This window comes from Phocoena phocoena, chromosome 19 (assembly GCF_963924675.1).
Source record: "Phocoena phocoena chromosome 19, mPhoPho1.1, whole genome shotgun sequence".
NCBI classification, from domain to species: domain Eukaryota; kingdom Metazoa; phylum Chordata; class Mammalia; order Artiodactyla; family Phocoenidae; genus Phocoena; species Phocoena phocoena.
Window position 1 is genome coordinate 59597373 of NC_089237.1, and position 13721 is coordinate 59611093.

Here is a 13721-nt window from a genome sequence, read left to right on the forward strand (position 1 = left end):
GTACCCTTGTGACCAGGGACCCGAGGACCATCGTTTACTGTAACTTTGTCTTCAAAGTTCAGCTCGGCTGGACGGTCAAAGATTTGGGAGCAACGGGATTTAAGGACTGGCGACAGAAGATCCGGGTGGGGACAGACCTCTCCAAACGGGCACAGACTGTGCTCACCAAGGAAAAGCCCGACAGAGGACACTCACCGCCAGATGGACAAAACGGCCAGTTGTGGGAGCGGACGGCTCGCTGAGAACCCCCGCCCCACTCCATGAACAAAGGGGCCATCGAGATGGGGACGGGGCTGTCTCAACAGGCTGGATGTCAGGCCCTGACCCTGGCTCACCAGCTGGCCCTGCCGGGCGCCCACTTGGCGACTGGACCGGCACCAAGGCCCAGGAGCAGCTGGCCACCTGCCGGCAGGCCCACTACACGGAGGCCAGAGACGCGTCCTCACGGGATCGAACCCGTCTCCCGGACGCGGGTCTGCCTGCCCTGCCTGTCGGCACCACCTCCCGCAACGACGCTCCGCCAGCCCCACGGGACACAGAGCAGGGGCCTTGTGTCCACGTGGCTGCCCACTGAGACGCAGGCACGAGTCTGTCTGCCAGGACAGCTCAACGCTTTTAACCAGAGCGTGCGGGTCCTGGGGTGGAGGGGTTAGGGTTGGGCGGGCTCCGCAGCTTTACACCAAGAGCCCCACCGCGCGTCTTCCTCCCGGGCCTGGAGAACTCTGCTGGGAAGGTCTCGGAGCCCCGGGGGAGCTGCCTGCAGGCACGCAGCAATGGTCCTCCTGCACGTGGAGAGACCCCTGGGCACTGCTGCTCTGGAACCCAGGGGCACTCGCTGGTACTTCCTGATGTTTCCGCATACGTGAAGTGAAGGAATGTGTGACAGAGGCATCCAAAAACAGCACGCTTCAGAAATGAAGGGCAGACCGGGGGGTGGGCAGAGTCGGAACCGCACTGACCAGGACGGAGGCTGCTCTCTGACCACACCCTCCGCCTTCTCAGCACCCGGGGAGCCGCACACCCGTATCACCGCACTGCATCCCAGGTCCTGTAATCAAACTCCAGCAGCGGTTCCTGCGTTTAAAGAAGCCCCTCGGGTGGCTTTTAAGTTCGTCAAAGTCTGACAGCCCACGGTGTCCTGAGTCCCAGATTTGTCACCATCCTGCCCCCGGGAGGAGGGGACGCAGGGGGCATGGACTTCCCGGCCCAGGGCAGGTCTGGGCTGGAACAAACCGAGAAGGGGCTGGTGTCACAGACGGGACTCGCGTGCTAGTAAGGGAAGACGGGCCAGTTTTCAGAATAAAATGTAGCTTTATTACGACACAGGAAAAGACTACAAGCCATTAGAGAGAAGAGCCAAACAGTCCCTCAAAACGACAGGTGAAAGGGACGCGGAAACATCCCAGAAATAAAATCCACAGCACAATCATTGGGATCTCGTTCTTACGATTTCTGTTTTCAAAGTTATAGTAAACGACGAAACAAGTCACTTGAATTGTCAAAAGAACGGCAATTTTATACGACGAAAGCATCCACACCGAGCAGAACTACAACGGCACGAGTGTACGTGATGCAGCAGGAGCGTCCTGGACATTCTGGCGCCGACGGGAGGCCCGAGGCGGCCTGGAGAGGGCCCGGGCCCAGCCCCCCCGCTCAGGACACCCAGGGAGAGCCCACTGTCTCACTGTAAAGCGCTGACACGGCAGCCAACGTCTCACAAACACAAGTCACTTTAAACACACTAGCCGGGGAGGAAGGGTCACCCAGGGATTCCTCAGCGGTCTGGACATCGACACGGGTGGTGGTTTGAAACGGGAAACCATTTTCCCGTATTTAGTAGCTGCATCGGGAGCTGAAAGAAAATAAATTCCCCAACCCATCACGCAGTTCTTTGTTCCTGACGAGGTGACGTCAAAGCAGGACCTCAGCGCGCGGGACGGGGGGCGGGCGCGCGTGCAGGCAGCCGGAGCCTCACCGCGCCCCCCAGGTAGTTCTTCCAGCCACAGGGGAATCTCAGCAGCAGAGGGATAAGTGCTCAGAACACCAGGCCAGAGGGAACAGAGGGTTAACTTCGACATAAAAATTCAAAAGAACACCCAGAAAAGAGAAACGGCCTCACTGTCTCCTGAATCTTCACATCCTTGGAGCAGCTGAGCCCTGGACATGAGTGGGTGGCAGGGGAGGGGCGCAGGGCTGACCAGACCACAGGCGACCCGCCAGAAACCCCGCGGCCAGTACATCTCCTCTGTCGCCACTCTGCACGGAGGCCCAGGGCTCCAGGGCCCTCAGAGCAGCCACAGCGGACGGGCCACGCACGGCAGGTGCCTGAGCTGCGTCGCTGAGGACTCTGCCGGGTACGACGCCCCCGCCGCAGGACCCCAGCACCTTCCAAGGGGGGAGCAGGAGCCACGCCGCGCCCAGACCCGAGCAGCCGACGAGCTGGACCTGGCTCACGGTCTGTCGGCTGAGAACCCGTTACACGTTTTTAAACAGTGAAAACTTCTGACATTTTGTGACGTAGCTAAAGTATATGAAATTCAACTTTCCGTGATCATGTAAAGTTCTACTGGAACACAGCTACGCCCATCCACGTTACCTGCAGCAGAGATCACAGGGCCCACAAAGTCAGAAACATCTACTACCTGGCCCTCTGCGGAGAGTCCGCTGACCCTGCCGCAGGTGAACGTGTTCCTCCGCAGGAAAGAAGCCTCACGGTTCAGGAGACACTGGCTCGTCCCCCGTCTCTGGGCTGGAATCTCTCAGAGACGGACAATCTAAGTTTGGGTGTGAACAGACAGATGTGTGCGAGACGGCTCACAAGGAACAATGATCTGCACCTCCCCCGTCAGCCCCTCCCACCAGCTCAGTCCCGGCCGGCCGGCCGTCTGTCCTGCGGCAACAGAAGCTACCGGAACGCAAGGCAGAGGCACCCAGAGCCAGGATGCAGCCCCCCTGGAGGCCGCCGCATCATCCGACACACCCGCTGGCCAGCAGCGACCAGGAGAGCTCGCGGGACAGGTGGCCAGGAAGGAAACCCGGGAGGGAAACAGTGAAACCACTGGAGACGCTTCAGGTACAAAAGATTCATATGACAGAGACAGAGACCGTTCCCGGCGTAGCCTGATTCTCCTCCACTGAGCCAGGCAGCTCTGACCAGGTCCAAGATGCCTGCGGGGTGGGGGTGGGCGGGGGCAACAAAAACAGCACCGATGAAAAAGCAAGATCCACTCTCCAGGATAAAAGGAAAACGATCTAAATTTCAGCCTGAACTCAATGATTCACTCACGTTACCATCATTACGTTTAAGAGATTCACCATCGTGGAAAGAGAGAGAAAGGGGGACGATACGCAAACGCCTATTTCTAGAAAACGGGGATCTGCTTCCACATGCAGGACAGACGTGCTCGGAGGCCCCACGGGGTCTTCAGCCCCACAGGCTCCGGGGCTCACGCCCGAGTCCACGCTGCGCACGGACACCAAACTCACCAAGAGAAAGACCCGCGAGGCCTGCATCTCCTCCACCTCCTGCTGTCTGGGCCCCAGCGTGGAATGGCTGGCGCGGGTGCTACGCCTGCCCCGGCTCGCGGGGGACACAGGAGACACTCCGGCGCACGTCTCCTCTGCCCCCACCCCCCCCCAGCCCACCTCTTGCCAAGTGTCCACACAGCGTGACCCCGGGCACCCGGATGACTTCGGGGGACTTGCTGGTGCGCCGACGGCTACTCGTACTCCAGGAACTGTTTGTGATAGAAGAGCAGGTACCTGAGGAGGAGAGAGGACAGAGCACGCTTACTTCCACCTCCTGAGGGGTCGAAGCAAAACCACCCTGACCAGGACAGCCACGCTCAGACTGTCACCGCAGAGAAGAGACGGCAGGGAGGCGGCAGGGCCCCCAGTCCACGACCAGCCCGGCCTCCGTCCACCTGCTGGGCCCTGGCTGCGGCCGCCCCCCGGCCCTGTACACGGTCCCTCTCAGAAGGACGCTGGCCCTGGGTCCCTGCCCCAGCCCACCCGCCTGGCCTCCTCACGGCCACCGCAGAGCCTCTCAGGGCTGCCCCACTGCTCGCGGCTCCAAGCCCAGACGCCTGCTGGAGCTCAGGGCAGCTGGGGTGGGGCAGGAGCCCCGCGGATGGTCTGGAGACCGAGGGAGGCAACGATGAGCAGGAAGGAGCGAACGGGGCGCAGAGGGGCGACACGGCCCCGGGGCCCCGCGGGACGCACCCCTCACTGTCCAGCACGTCTGCAATGCCAGCCTTGGTGATGATGGCGTCGTCACACTTGAACCACTGGTCCTTGTGCTGCCGGATGAAGCTGGTGTAGTGGCCACTCTCCAGGGTCCCCTGGTGGTTGACCACCGCAAACAAGGAGTACCTGGTTTGGGGACGGTGGCGGGAGACAGAGGTCACGACCCTGTCCCCACCAGGGACCACAGTCCCCACCGGGTAGCTGCCCAGGAGCAAACGCTGACAGGCGACGGCAGCACGGGAGAGGAGAACGGGCCCGCCTGGGAGGCGCTGTTGCTGCTCTACCCTCCCCGCCACCACCAACAGGAGGGACGGGGAGGGGGCCTCACCACGATGCGGTGAGGGCGGGGGGGGGGAGGCCCCTCCCCAACAGAGGGTAGGTGGCAACACGACAGGAAGCAGGCCAGTGGCCAAGAGCAAGCAAACCCGGCCGCTGCCCCTCACACGCAGCACCTCCTGTGAGACGCAGGCGGGCCTCCCGCGAAGCCCCCGGCCCCACTCGTGCTCGAGGTGCCACTCACTTGTTATCGTTACTGAGACTGTCCACCGGCTGCTGGTACTGTCCGTTCATCCTGTTCTCTTTGCTGTAACAAACGGCGCAAACTCAGGCTCGATTAAAACAGTTCACTAACAACCCACAGTTCACATGGTATCATGGGCACCGGGGACGCGCGACACCGGACGCCGTGCTGGTGCGGCTTCCACGGGTCCGCTTCTCCCAACAGCTCCATCTCAGGCAGAGATGACCCCCAAGTTACGGTGGGGAAACCGAGGCCCAGGCTGGGAAGCGGACTGCCGAGATCGAGGCTCAGAGCCGGCCCAGACCCACATCTCCCTGCCAACCCCCAGGCGGGCAGGCAGGCAGCCTCCCCGGATCACCCTAAGGCCCCGCCAACGCTGGACTCAGGCCTCTGTTGCTTTAAGCCGCCCTGCCTGTGGTTATTATTCACTAAGGCAGCCCTCCTACCAGGAAGCCCCTCCTATTTTTCAAGGGTAAATTTCAAGCAGTCCCTGATACAAAGACTCTAAAACAAGATAAATGAAACCTACAACCACAAAACCACTGTGTTGATTTGTATCCAATCTCAGTGCCTGTGGCTGAAACGCCTGAAATGCTGCCCTGAGCCAGCTGGTAGGAGGACAGCCTCCCTCACACAGGGACGGTCCTGGGGTGAGATCAGGACAGTGAGGTGTCACGGACGAAGTGACATCAGGGCCCACTGGGGCCTCATCAGGGACCTGGTGCCACGCCCACCCGACCACAGACACGGAGGACGAACCTGGAGGCCATGAAGGGGGTCATGTCCAGCTCCAGGGGGAAGGACACGTAGGTGGTGATCTTGCGCCGAAGTTTGGCCGAGTGTTCGAATCGCTGCAGAAGTGGGGGTGGGAAGGCTGTAGGGCTCCTCCGACAGCACAGTCTCTGTGGCTCCCTAAGTGGGCCTTTCCTGCATTTTCCGAACCGCCCTTGGCCACAGCTAAAGCTCAGAGTCCACAGGGCGACATAACCCACAGGGCTCAGCCCAGCCCTGAAAGGATGGGCCCAACAGCAGGTGTGGACCTAGCACGGTGCCCGGTGGGAGAAACAGGTAGGGCTGGGGATTTGGTTTCTGTCTTACATCCTTAAAGGGTCATGAAATAAAAGAACGAGCAACGGAGACTGTACGATTTACATGTAAAATCAGATCGCAAATACCCAGGACCAGCAAACACACTGTCTCTGCTGCATGTTCTTTCATAGTACATCATACACACGATTCGTATTTGCTACTGGCCCTTCAAAGGAACATGCTGACCCCCAGACTAGACCTTAATGCTAAGGGTCCTTGCTTTCAAGTAAAAGAAAATCGGAAAACTTGGGGTGAGGATAGAAGAACTTGGAGGAGAGGAGCAGTAAATCCCTAACCACCCCCCACCCAGAGTAACTCACCCTATTTTCATTATGAAGCAATTACTTTCTGATTCACGGGCAAACCTCCCGGCGACAGACACGAGCAGAGTCATTTATAGGCACCACCCTCTTCGCTCCACAAGCACGGATGGACTCTGCACACCCACCCACCCTCAGGCCCTGGACGTGCTCAGGGAACTCACTTTGAGATGGAAACAGGCCACGATGGGCAGCTTCTTCATGGTGAGCTGCTTTGTGGACTCCTGGTAGCTATGGCAACCGCTACACTTGATCTTGGCACTGCTTCCTAAGTGCTCTGGTCTGGTAAATCTGCAACGCATTGAAAACATGTATTTTTAGGAAAAAAAGATGGCAGCAGTAAGAGAGGAAAAAGAGAAAAGTTATTTTATCACTTTCAGGGGGTTCACGTCCTTCCTAAAAACACACACACAATTAGGGACATTTATAACTTCACAATGAAAAAGCTATTCCTTCCTTTCTCTTCTCTAGCACTTCAAAATATAGTTATCCTCAACTTTTTTGGAAAATGAAAGTCTGGTGAGCTCAAAATAATTTTCTAACTACTGTTAAGACCCAACAATCGAATTTGTCCCTGAAAAGTGACAACCGGCACTCACGCAAAAACCGTACGTGAGTGGCTACTGCACTTTTATCTGTAAAGGCCAAAAAGAAGCCCGGAAGCAATGCAGACGTCCTTCAGCGAATGAGTGGTTAAGCCGTGTACACCATGGAACACTAGTAAGCAATAAAAAGGAAACAACTGGTGATGCACACAACCTGGATGAATCTCCAGAGAATGAGGATGAGTGAAAAAAGTCAATCCTTGAAAGGTTACATGACGTATGATTCCACGGATATAACATTCTTGAAATGTGGAATTTCTAGAAATGGAGAACAGATTTGCGGCTGCCAGGAGTTAAGGAGGCAACAGGGGTAGGAGGTGCAGGACGTGTGGTTGTGAGGGACCCTGCGGGGGTGCAAGCACCCCGCATCTTGACTGCAGGGATGTCGAGATCCTGCTGACCGTGACATTGTGCTGTAATTTTACAAGATGTTACCACTGGGGAAAACTGGGGAAAGAGTACACAGGACCTCTCCGGATCGTATCTTACAACTGCACGCAAAACTACAATTATCTCAAAATAAAAAGTTTAATTAAAAACGTTTTCATCACCTTCAGAAAAGGCCACGAGCCACAGCAGGAGGGCGGCCCTGCTGGGTGTGACTCTGTCCGTTAGTCACTAAAGGCCGCGGACCTCCAGCCTCTGCCGGGGTGGGGGGCACTCAGGGACAGAAACAGCTCGTCTGCTGGCCATCCCGTCTTCCCTCAGCTTTCGTGCGGGAACGTGGGGCCCTGGGGGGCCTGGCTTTACCAGGACTTTCCCCAAGCAGCCACGAGGAAGGGCCCCCTCCCCACAAGGCGCGGACGCCTCACCTCCGTAGGCAGTCCGTGAGGGTCGTGGTTCCCGACGCGTGGCTCTCTCCGTTCACCACGCTGCCCTCGCTCCCAGGGCTCAGTGGCCAGAAGGGGGTGGAAGAGCCGGGCAGGTCCAGGCTGATGTCCCAGAAGGGGTCGATGGTGGTGGAGACCCCACTAGGAGCAAGCAGGGGGTACCTGTGAGCACCACGGCCCGGGGGCAGCGCAGCGACAAGGCCCCGCAACGCTTGGCCGGCAGCACCGGGGCTGCAGAGGCCGCACTTACTGGCACACTTGGCAGGTGACGTCGGACTGCAGCCCCCCTGTGAAGATCTGGTCTATGATGCAGTTGCAGTGGTTAGGGTTGTTGGCCTTTTTCCCATTATCATCACCTGGCAAGAGACGGTGGCTCTGGGACCCTGGGCCCCCAAGGCAGCCAGCCCACTGCCAAGCCGCTGACCCAAGGGGCACAGCTGGTGCAGCAGGAGGGCCCAGGTTTCCACAGGGGCGCGGGAGGGACGCGCCGTGTGCTTTCAGTTTCTCCCCCTTGCTCCTCCCTGTGAACAGTTCCCTGCCATCCACCTGGCAGGCCCAGTAACAGGCCCTGAGAAACAGCCCCCACCCTCACCTCTGCAGCGCCTACCTGTGCAGTGCCCACCTGTGCAGCGCCCACCTGTGCAGCGCCCACCTGTGCAGCGCCCACCTGTGCAGTGCTCACCTGTGCATTGCTCACCTGTGTAGCGCTCACCTGTGCAGCGCCCACCTGTGCAGCGCCCACCTGTGCAGTGCTCACCTGTGCAACGCCCACCTGTGCAGTGCTCACCTGTGCATTGCTCACCTGTGCATTGCTCACCTGTGCAATGCTCACCTGTGCAGCGCCCACCTGTGCAACGCCCACCTGTGCAGTGCCCACCTGTGCAGTGCTCACCTGTGCATTGCTCACCTGTGCAATGCTCACCTGTGCAGCGCCCACCTGTGCAACGCCCACCTGTGCAGCGCCCACCTGTGCAGTGCCCACCTGTGCAGTGCTCACCTGTGCAGTGCTCACCTTTGCAGTGCCGGTGCAAGACGTCCAGGGCCGCGATGAGGAACTCGTGCGCGTCCTGCTGCTCGTAGCCTGCCAGGTGCCGGGCATGCGTCCACACCAGGTGCAGCAGCTTGTATGGGATGTGGGGGGACCGGTGCCCCGAGTAGAACTGCTTGGAGAGAAGGAGAAGCACCCTCGTCAGGAGCACGTGCCTCCCTCGAACACAGACGCAAACGCGCACGTCTGACGGCCGCCCGGAACCTCCGCCAGCGAGCGCGACCCAAACAAGTCATTTCCTTTTCAGGCAAACTGTGTTTTCACAGACCTTGAGTCTGCTCAGAGTTTTCTCCATTCCCACCACCTGTTTTCCAGAAATAAGCCAAAACGATGAACGGCGACAAACTTTTGTCAAACACACACACACACACACACACACTAAAAGGTGACTTGTGCCGTGTGCAACGCGTACCCCCATAAACCTGAACCTAAAAAGCAACCTGACAGAGATGAACTCACCACCAACAGTGCCCTCGTGAGGCCCCCCCCATCAGCCCATTCTCCAAGGCCCCCGCGTCCCCGTTTGGGCCCAACGGTATCATTCAGCTTACTCACTCCTGTGACCCCAGGAGCCGCTGTCAGCCTAGGCTGCAGGTATGTGGGGACTGGCTAAGCCAGGCTAGGAGTCGGGAAACTTCTGAAAAGGGCCAGACCGTGAATCATCCCAGCTCCACAGCCAGATGGGTGCAGGCAGCCGGGGCCCAACAGGGAAAACGAGAGGACGTGATCAAAGGCTGACAAAACCAGACCCGGCCGAGTCTGCTGGCCCGGGGCCGACGCCTGAAGAACCCCTGGCTCCCCGCAGCACCCGAGGGAGCGGCTGGGCTGCACTCCCGCTCTGAGAAGGGGGGGTCCAGCCTGCGAGCCCATCGGGACAGAACCTGATGTCCATGGCAGGGGCCCAAAGACAGAGGCCTCTGGTGACACACACAGTCAGCAGGGCCGGTAACGGGAGACCCGCCCGTCCTGTGGACAAAGCCGGAAAGTGGCAGGTGACGGGGAGGGGCTGGCACCTGCCACGTGCACCCGTGAGGCAGCCGCGAGCCTCTGCAGATGACCAAGTGCCTCACCCAACGATCCCTCTTGGGAAGGACGTGCGATTCCACAGTCGGCACGTCTGTGGATGTTCAGAGCCCACCCCGTGACGGCCCGGCCCCCTCCCGACCCAGGCGCACCTCCTGGAAGAGGGACGACATCTCGCAGACCAGGCAGGAGCCAGGGCTCTGCATCTCGCAGCGGTGCCGGTCGGACAGGAAGAAGTCGCGCAGCAGCGGCGTGTGTGTCAGGGCCTGCACGATGCAGTTCATGAAGCACGTGTTCCCGAGGTTGATGAGGCCGCGGAGACCTGGCAGGCAGAGTGCGGGGCGGGGCTGTCAGGGCCCCCGGCCGGCTGGGCCTGCCGCTCCCTCAAGAAGCAAGAGGACTCGGAGGGAACCTACTTCTAACGCCTGCGCCCCACCCGTAGGAAACGTCCCGAGGTGTGCTCGCGCCCACCCCCACCAGCCCTCACTGCCCAAAGGCTCCCAGTAACAACGGGGCAGGGCAGGGAGGAGCCTCTGCGACAAGCTGACAGCCACGCTGCACCTCCCCGGAGAATGCACCTCCACCCGGCTGCGCCCGCCCACCTATGGTGCAGTTGGACGTGATCTTCCGTCGCTTGGGGTTGTGTTTCAGCAGCTCGAGCTCCCGTTTGGTCGGCTCCCACGTTGAAAACTTCTCCCCGACGCCTAAGCGGGTGGAAGGTGCCGTTAGGTACGCTCTGATCGTGTCTACGAACCAGCGTGGTGGCAGCACAGGGTTTATCAGATTCAAAGGCGGGCAACGTAGGGTCCTTCTAAGACCCTGTTCCAGACAGTGGAAGGAGCTTCTCTCAGAGAGAGTGCCGTGAATGGACCACATTCCCAGAGGAGGAGAGGAGAGCGGGACCTTGGGGGACAGCTGCCCCAGCACCAGTGGTCTCCTCAGCCCTAATTACGCCCTGAGCAGAGGGATCACGGCACCAGTGCCCACAGGGAGCGCTGGGTGGCGACGGGGATGAAGGGACGGCCGTACCCACCAGAGACTTAAACCAAGGACGGCAGCAGGGCCACCTGCACCCCAGTGCACAGCCTACTCCTCAGAGGCACTGGCTCCACGCACCTAGAACTCAACACACTCTGAAAGACGCACCGTCCTGCTGACAGATGGAATCGTGGAATGGTTTTAGAAGAATCCTACTTTTTCCTGGGACGTGCATTTCTTAGCCCTGCGGTTTGACGGTTCTGCACGAAGAAATAACATCCTCGGCCTTAGCCTCACCTGCAATGTTACTAAAGTCTGGAGGTGGAAGAGAACAGGAAGTGGACTACAGAGACTGCTCTCCAGAGAAGATGGGCTCATCGGCTCTGACGGCCGACAGCCCTGGCTTGTGCTCCGTTCTCTACCATGGCACGTCTACAAAGGAGCACAGTTAAGGCAAAACACTGTAAACCACATGCTGGGTTGTGTGTTCTCTGTGGAGAGACGGTCACAGGCCAGTGGGGCTTTCTACACCTATTACTGTTGTGACCCATGACCGTGCGCTGGAAATGAGAACAAGAAAGAAAAACCTATCAGGGAAACCAAAAACAGGCGGCTGAGCAAAAAAGAAAAGAGCTGCACAATGTTCACGGACTACGTGCCAGCGAAGGGACGGGAGTGACGGCACGGCTCCACGGCCACCGCGCAGTCAGTGGGACACACGTGCCGCCCCTGCCCCGTCCCCCGCATGAGCCCCGCGCCCTGGTAATAAGGGCGCCTTAGCGGGAAGGGCACTAGAGGAACCTCTTGTCCTGATGAGATGACTTCGGGCGGGCTCCGGGATGGGCACTGGCCACCAGAAAGACCAGGGAAGCTTGGAATTTGCAGCACCCGCACGGCCGGCCCCAACTCCTCCACAGAGGGGAGGGGGCTGGAAATGGGGTTAATGACCCATCAGGCCTCCAGGAAGAAGCCCCTATAATATCCCAGTGCCACAGGGTTCGGGGAGTGAACCAGGTGGGTGAACATTCCACACCGAGTGGGTGATGCACCCCAACTCCACAGGGACCCTCCCCAGCCCTGCCCCGTGCCTCTCTCTCTCCATCTGGCTGCTCATCTGTGTCCTTTATCACATCCTTTAATGACCTGGTGAACCTAAGTGTCTCGCTGAGTTCTGTGAGCTGCTCTAACAAACGCTCCAGTCCAGGGGGGTCCTGGGAGCCTCCGATCTACAGCTGGACAGTCAGGAGCACAGATGAGACCCTGGACTTGAGACTCCAGCATCTGAAGTTGGGGAGGGGATCCCGTGGGGCCTGACACCTCCAGGCCGACTGTGTCAGAACTGAGTTGATCCGTAGGATACCCAGCCGGCGCCACAGGGAATTTCTTGGCAGGGAACTGACCCCCCCACCCCAAAAAAAACACTTGGTGACCAGAAGTGCCAGGTGTGAAGGGTTCTGTGCAAGTAAAGGAGACTCACAGGAGAGAAACACTCATCAGGGAAGAGCTGGGTTGTTCCTACACAAGAAGGAAAGCCTGGAGTTCTCCCTTTACGGCTACAGAGGCTCCGCACAGGACGGAGAGCTCACTCCTGAACTAAGCGGCCTCAGTGGTAGACTGTTGCATTTTTCCTCTGCAAAGTTTAATTCTGTGCTGACACAGACTTAGCATAACCTAACCAGTTAAGAGGTTTTTTTTTTCCAGTTAAGAGTTTTAATAGAGATTCAACGGTAATTTAATGAGAAAATAGTCTACCCTCCTGGAAGCAATCAGCATACACACCCTGCAGTTACTGAGGAGCTGCTTTCTGGGCAGCTACCAGGGACGTGGGAGCACAAAGTCCCTGCGGACACTGTGCCAGGTTCAGCCCCGTGTCTGTAAAAATGCCCGGCGACCGGAGAGCGTAGGTTGGGGGTGTCTCTCTCAACCCCGGCTAAGCCCTCACAGCAGCCGCAGGCCTGTGGGCACCGCGCCTGCCTCCCCTGGCCCCCCGTGAGCCCGCAGGAGGGAGCAGGCAGGTGTAGGGGCTCCGCCCCTTCAACAGAACCACCCCCCCTCCCTCCCCACCCCCGCCACGCCCTAACAGACAAGGGGGCAGGGAACGCAGGGCTAAGACACAAGCAGCCATGCAGATCTCAGGAAAATCAAACCTTGCATTTTCCAAGCTTTCCGCTGTTCCTCTTTGGCAATGATTTCTATGTCTTTGTCATAAATGTAGTCCTGACACAAAAAGCAGTAGATACCTCCATACATAAGCTCTATGGCTGAAAAGAGAAAAGAGGGAAGAGACAAAATTTAATTAAAAGTTGAAAGGTAATGCTTCAGGACACAAATTAAACAAGCAAGTTTTTTAGGCATTTCACTGCACCGTTTCTCAAAGCAGAGAAGCCCATTATTACAAAAGGCTGTCCCCCCACTTCAGATGGTGTGTCCTAAGCAGATGAGGCACGTGAATTTTTTGGGGAAGCTCCCGCCAAGGGCTGAGGAACCTGAGGGAGACAGAGGTGCCAAGACCATATTTTACGAAGGACCCGACCCCCAGGTACCAGGACCCCCCGCCTATCCTCCGAAACAAGGAAGCTCGCATTCATATCAGCCCAGGAGGGCGCGGCGTCCCGATGGGCAGCACGGCCCCAAGCAGACAGCCTGGAGGGCGTGCCCAGAGCTCCCGGTGAGCGGATCCTGCACCTTCTAAACTGCATCCTCCACAAAAACAGGCATGAAACCCAGCCCTTAGTTACTTCCTCAGGAAGATAAACAAGAGAAAAGTCCTCGAAGCATCTGGAAGGAACTCGCTCAATTCAACAATTAAAAAGAATTCCCCTTACCCTCAGAATGGGCAAAAATATTTGCAAACGAATCAAAGGACAAAGGATTAACCTCCAAAATACATAAACAGTTCATGCAGCTCAATATTAAAAAAACAAACAGCCCAATCCAAAAATGGGCAGAAGACCTAAATAGACATTTCTCCAAAGAAGACATACAGATGGCCAAGACGCACATGAAAAGATGCTCAACATCACTAATTATTCGAGAAATGCAAATCAAAACTACAATGAGGTA

At 58.1% G+C, this 13721-nt stretch overlaps 1 protein-coding gene across 1 annotated transcript in view; it reads right to left on the reverse strand.

The window, feature by feature from the left end:
* Positions 1 to 3682: 3682 nt before the first annotated feature.
* Positions 3683 to 13721, reverse strand: part of USP22 (ubiquitin specific peptidase 22) — a 32749-nt gene continuing 22710 nt past the window's right edge. The window contains exons 3-13 of the mRNA XM_065896868.1: positions 12806 to 12919; positions 10283 to 10384; positions 9833 to 10002; positions 8622 to 8769; positions 7860 to 7965; positions 7592 to 7750; positions 6339 to 6465; positions 5525 to 5616; positions 4766 to 4828; positions 4222 to 4371; positions 3683 to 3762 (exon numbers count right to left, since the gene is read on the reverse strand). Of these exons, the coding sequence (XP_065752940.1) occupies positions 3720 to 3762; positions 4222 to 4371; positions 4766 to 4828; positions 5525 to 5616; positions 6339 to 6465; positions 7592 to 7750; positions 7860 to 7965; positions 8622 to 8769; positions 9833 to 10002; positions 10283 to 10384; positions 12806 to 12919 (1274 nt within the window). The 3' untranslated portion in view covers positions 3683 to 3719. The remainder of the gene's footprint in view (positions 3763 to 4221; positions 4372 to 4765; positions 4829 to 5524; positions 5617 to 6338; positions 6466 to 7591; positions 7751 to 7859; positions 7966 to 8621; positions 8770 to 9832; positions 10003 to 10282; positions 10385 to 12805; positions 12920 to 13721) is intronic.